This window comes from Glossina fuscipes, unplaced genomic scaffold, assembly GCF_014805625.2.
Source record: "Glossina fuscipes isolate IAEA_lab_2018 unplaced genomic scaffold, Yale_Gfus_2 117029, whole genome shotgun sequence".
NCBI classification, from domain to species: Eukaryota; Metazoa; Arthropoda; class Insecta; order Diptera; family Glossinidae; genus Glossina; species Glossina fuscipes.
The window spans coordinates 51816-57891 of record NW_024006126.1 but is presented as its reverse complement, the minus strand read 5'-3'; the positions used below and the strand labels follow the sequence as shown (position 1 = coordinate 57891).

At 34.6% G+C, this 6076-nt stretch overlaps 1 protein-coding gene across 5 annotated transcripts; it reads right to left on the bottom strand.

Annotated features, from left to right (window-relative positions):
• Window positions 1-258: 258 nt before the first annotated feature.
• Window positions 259-5087, bottom strand: LOC119644443 (troponin C). Of its 5 annotated transcripts, none has more exons than XM_038043997.1 (5): window positions 5028-5087; window positions 4313-4399; window positions 2387-2414; window positions 402-797; window positions 259-328 (listed from the first exon to the last, which is right to left on the bottom strand). In XM_038043997.1, exons 2-5 carry the CDS (start codon window positions 4313-4315, stop codon window positions 300-302), a joined length of 456 nt encoding a protein of 151 aa, XP_037899925.1. In that variant the 5' UTR covers window positions 4316-4399; window positions 5028-5087; the 3' UTR covers window positions 259-299. The 5 variants fall into 5 exon arrangements, with proteins under 5 accessions (XP_037899925.1, XP_037899926.1, XP_037899924.1 ...); XM_038043998.1 differs by having other exon boundaries at window positions 5050-5070; XM_038043996.1 differs by lacking the exon at window positions 5028-5087 and adding an exon at window positions 4642-4731.
• Between the last annotated feature and the right edge of the window lie 989 nt (window positions 5088-6076).

The window sequence follows — 6076 nt, the reverse complement described above, 5'->3', positions numbered from 1 at the left end:
GTGAAGCGTGCGAAGATTTAATCAGATGTACCGATAGAATTAGGTTGAAAGCTTCCCGAAAAGGTCCCGCCCTTTTTTTACAATAACTACAATTCAACTTATGTAAAATGTAGACAATGAAAAGCTGGACGAGCCGAGCTCTCCGATATTAAAATCGTTACGTCTTGTTCTCTCTCTTTCCTTATATGATATAAATTAATTTCTTTTTTATTTTACAATAAATAAATTATAATAAATTGATTTAGATTTGTTTTTTTGTTTTTGTTTTTTAGTTTTTGAAGAAGAAATAAAATCATGTCTTATTCGCCAGTCATGACCTCCATGAATTCTATAAAAAACAAAATTAATTTAAACGTTAGTTACATTTGAATAATTAATTATATGTCGATTAAGGCGCATACCATCAAAATCTACGGTTCCTGAACCGTCAGAGTCAATTTCCTCAATCATCATATCTAAATCCTCATTAGTGAGTTTGTCGTCTAATTCACGTAGGATTTCACGTAATACACCGGTCGTTATATAACCGTTACCCTCTTTATCGTATAAGCGAAACGCTTCTTTGAGTTCTGCTTGCATCGCTTCAGCATCTTCTTCAACCAGGAAACGAGCTGCTAGCGTGGTGAATTCTTCAAACTCAATTTGACCCGAGCCATCCTCATCGACTTCAGCTATAATTTCGTTTAAGGTAGCATCGTCCAGCTGATGGCCCAACATACTCAATATTGTGCCAACCATCTGAGTACCAATATAGCCTTTCTTCTCCGGATCAAAGGCGTTGAAGGCATTGCGCAAGACTATAATGAAAAAAAATAAATAAATAAAAAACAAATATTCCAATAACAACAATTATCGAATCATGACTTTCACTTGATAGCATGATTACATGTTCAAATTTTTCAATAAGCTTTTCCATGAAAAACATGTGTGTTTTTGCAGTAATTTAATAGCCGCAAAAACAACAAAACTCGAAAATACATAATTTTTGTTTCTATGCTTTCATGATAAACGCCGCAGACTTAAGCCAGACAAACTATGTCAAATTTTAGTCGTTCTCCTGTTTTTTTTTTTTTGGTTTTTTTATTACATATTTCTAGCACAAAAATTATATGTTTATAAAGTAACTAAACTAACTGCTAGTGCATATACCTGTGTGTACTAACGTACACATATGGGCCTAAGCAAGCACACATGCAAGCATGTTGTGTGTAAATTTGTGAAAAAAAGGAGCGAAAAAGTAAAAAAAAAAAAATTTTAACGAAAAGAAAAACATACAACTTATGAGCACAGTGGGTGCAGAGTTATTGAAATTCATGGAAATAATGAATTTAACAACAACAACCTACATAAGCGAAGTCTTGAAAGAGTTTTAACACCCGACACCATTTGCGGTGCAAACGTGTATTAAGTTTATACCTATGTAAGCAAAGTCTAGGAAGGCCTTTGATGAGCACATCTTCTTGATTCTCGATCGATTCAGAGTGACTTTCTGAAGCTAAACTTGTCCGTCCGTCTGTCCGGTTTTTTTCTTCTACAACCTGTAGGCCGCAATTGTTGAGATATTTTGGTGAAAGTTAGTATACTAACGTGTCCGCCCCGTTCAGCTGTCCGTCCTTCTGTCTTGTTTGCTTGCGTGCCAGCTGCAAATTTGTTGCACTGACGCGTTTGGACGAACGCTATTGATAACGGTTCGAATCGGACAATTTTTTGTGGAGTGTAGGATATTTAATGGCCGCTTCTATACCATTATAAAGGTTTTACTTTTTTTTTCCCAATCTGTTCAAGCCACCGGCCATATAGCAAGCAACCAGAAGCCGTACATTAAATTCATTGTAACATATTTGCAAGTCATAGTAAAAAAAATTAGGGAATAAAGCAAAATTACTCCACTGAACAATCGCGAGATTATATACCCTACACTAACAGTTGCAGTTAATTGAATCAATAAGATCAGCAACCCTACCCTAACTACCATTATTTAATTTAGTTATAAGAGAAGATTCATTGTACTCACTCACTCTCTCTCTCTCTCTCTCTCTATCTATCTATCTATCTGTCTCTCTATCTCTATCTCTATCTCTATCTCTCACTCTCTCCCTCTCTCTGGATGCACATCAACGCTCCAGCTGTGTCTTATTTTCTGCTGTCTCTTGGCCTACCGCATGGTGCGATTTGTCTTACGGTCTTTTTCGATGAAATCGCGTGGGTGTTGTTTTTACATTACATTAAAAAACAAACATAAATTTTTCGCTTATTGTGCGAATAAACGATACTTTGTCTCTTGTCTTTTAAACATTTGTTTTTAACTGCCCAATTAGTTTAATTTAATGTTAATTGTTTATCTTATGTTTATGCAAAAAAGAAAAAAAAAAAAGAAAATACTTACGGGCAATTTGTTCTTTAGGTAATTCCTCCTGAAATACAGAAATTCAGAAAAAGTCAAAATTAAATTTAGTAAAAAATTTATTGCAAGTTTCATAAAGATAAAGCTATAAAGTTTTCATCGATTTCGAGGTGAGCGTTTTGACCTTCGAACTGTGTGAACAAATTGTCATCAAACAATTGAATAGAAGAAGAGTTTCGAAAGACCGCACGACTCGAAACATTTCATGGCTACAAAAGGTAGCCATGAAATTCTTATATATGGGGACTACCTTTTTGTGGTTCCGAAAGTGAAACATACTTCTGACTAAGATTTGGATGAAATTCTTTTCCAACCTACGGTTAAGTTCCATGCATATCAGATGAAGCTCATATTTGGCTAAAGGATTTCATAAACAAGGATTATTGCCCGTTTGGTGTAAAGGAAATACATCTTATGTTCCCAAAGGGTTTGTACATTTGTTTTTTGTGGAATAAAAGTGCCATTCGCTACAGAGTATGAAGACTCTTTTGAAGAATTCTTCTCATTAGTAATGTTGTAATATTCATCGAAAAAAATTAACATGAAAACGTGATATTTGTTTATATTAATTAGGTAAGGAGGCATATTTAACATATTAGGTGTTTGCAGATATTTTGATCAGCGACTTTTACAGATAAAAATGATAAAGGAATGGGAAATGCCATTCCTGTACACAATCCTTTATACTGGATATTTTGACGTTCCCCTACCTAAACTAGCAGTTTTCCATTGAACATTATTGATTTATTCAACGCGGGCCGACGCTGACCAAGGGCTGCTCAAAAATTCTCCGTCAAAATTCGTTACTTTTGTTGCTTATTTGAAGCAATCTCCTGCCGAAGCCCACCAAACACGTTCAGAGGCTTATGGTGATGCGGCTCCATTGCATCTCAATTGTCGGTTTAGGTAGCAGCGACACGAATTGTCTGAAAATGCCTTCTTTTGTCCGCTTGTTGCAAGAGCCATCCAGGATGACGCGGTCGGACTACCACTTGTTCGGAATGATGCAGCATAGCTTGGCTGGTCGGTGATTTCGCGAATTGAAGACATGAGAAAATGGATCGGCGGGTGAATCGGCGGGCTACCAAATCGATATAAATTCTTTCGAAACGATATCGTCATGTTGCCAGAAATATGGTAAAGCGTTGTGGAAAATGATGGAAAATATTTTGACTAGCATACGTTGTACCAATTTTTGCCAATAAGTGTCGAGTGAAAAAATGATCAAAATTTTTGCAAACACCTAATATTTGAAATATTTCCCATTAACTGTTCGACTCAGCCTAATGGATGTTTAGGCTTGTGCTAAAATAAGTAAATATGTTTTGTTGTTGTTTTGGAAGTACACACAAAAGCCAATTTTCTTAACATATTCTTTGCAAGGATTCCATTTTCTTGAAAATATTGCTTTCTATGGCAGAGACCGCAAACGTTCGTCGGTGCCGAGATGCAGTGTCTCGTTGCTTTCTTGCCACGTAAGAAAATAAAGAAAAAGTTAATAAACGCCAAAGCGTGGTTCAAGGCCGATAACGAAACCTTCCTGCAGTCAATCGTAATCGATTCCAGGGAGGGCATTAAACCCACTGCCCCCCAAGTTGACTTCACCTTGCTTTACATAATTGTAAAAAAAAAAAAAAAAAGCGACGATAATATCCTAAGCTATTTGGATTTTGTCATAAGGCTGAAGCTTGCAAAGAACTGCACAAAACATTTATTTATTTATAGATTTTTTTTTTTTTTTTTTGTATTTTATTTAAAAATAATGCACAGCAATAACATAAATTTTATGAACACATGCATCAATTAGCTCGTAGTAAGATGACTCAAGCGATCAACATTTACGAGTTAATAAATTTTTTTTAAATTTTCGCTAAATATTTAAAAAAAAAAAACACAGAAAGCACTTACCATTTTTAGTTATTACTTGGTAATGAGACGATGAAGAAACACTGACACTGACAAACACACAGACACAGACAGAAACGAAATCGAATCCTTTATAATGAGAAAAGCAAACGAAAACGGTATTGCAAGCGATTTTTAAGAAAAAAAAAAAGTAAATAAAAAAATAAAATCAATTTTTTTTCCGCTTTAACAGGATAACAGAGAGGATTTCGGTTTTCTTTTTTTTTTTTTCCTTCTTTTTTTTCTATTATTTAGCTATTTACTGATTATGTGATATGCTTTGATAAATTGCCTAAATGACCTTTTGGTTTGTTTTATGAGGAACACCGTACCGAACCGAACAAATGCGTTGTTAAACGTTTGGCAGAATGTTATGCTGAGAGATGATTTAGAAGAACTAAATCAATTACAAGATTTTAAGCCTTAATGGCATAGGTGCAAAAAGAAAAAAAAAAAAAAACAAACAAAAAGCAAAGAAAGAAAAAAAATTAATAAATAAAATAAAATAAGATTTATTCCTCTGGCTACATAAGAAAAAGAAAAAAAATATTAAAAATTTTCAGATAAATTAGAAAAAAAAAAATAAATAAATAAAAAATAATAATAATAATAAATGTTTAACGGGAAGTGGGTGGAGGTGAAAATGCGGCCGCAGCAGAACAAAACAAAATTTTGCAACAAAATTGTTTTTAAAGAAAAAAGTAAAACCAAATCGCACCAAGGAATCTACGAGCCTCTACCGTTAGTACCCGCGAACCGCACACCACACATTCACCGACTAATTCACCTATAGACAATTGTAACCGAGCAAACCATGCCATCTATCCGCCAATATTATTCTATTTCTACATCTTCTTCTTCTTGTTCTTGTTTTTGTTCTCCTTTTACGATTTCGTTACACTTACAAATTGTTGTTGCTACTGCTACTGTTACGGGGACAAATTATGAGATGAATGTATGTAACAAGTGCCAAAAATATAATATATTTGTATGCGTGCATTAACTCTTTAAGTGCCCAAAATATAAGCCAAGAAATCGAAGGTATAGGTGAAGCCACAGAAGCCCTTTACTGGTCATGTTTTACAAAAATCTACAAAGAGTTGACAACCCGGCACATCACTGAATAACTTCGTAGCATCTAGACTTTGTCACCATTAAAGAATTTATATGATTTTTTTGGGTAGTACGAAGCTATTGAGTGATGTGGTTACACTACCTATTAACCTGCGAATCGCTTTCAATTGTCATCAATTGATTTAATCGAATATACCTCGAATTCGTCTTAATAATTAATTGCAGTGTGAGGGATAACTGAGGACTCACGACCAGTTGGGGGGCTTCTTGTTTGAGTCGAAGGGTCTTCGATTTAAACGAAAATCAGTTTCACGTAATTCTCTCTTCATAAACCCAGTGATTTCCTCTCAAGGTACCGTAACGATTGTGGCTAAGGCCTCAATTCTTTTGTGTGAGAAATATTAAATAATCCATTTACGCAATCGTATACTAATTACGTAAACTCCCATAAATCTTGTTCTGTGATATAAATTTCTCTTAAGTGAGTATAGCGTGGAAAATTTAATACGATTTAAGGGAAATATGAAATTTCCAAAAACCATCAATCAACAAAACCTATCAGGGGCTGTTCAACTCACCAATTATGCCTTCAGAAGTCTAGCTATAGTTTTGCTAGGAGGTGCATGTCAAGCAAAACAAATAAGACTACCTTCTGTACAGAAGTATTAAAGAGTTTTCGTACGAAGGGCTTAC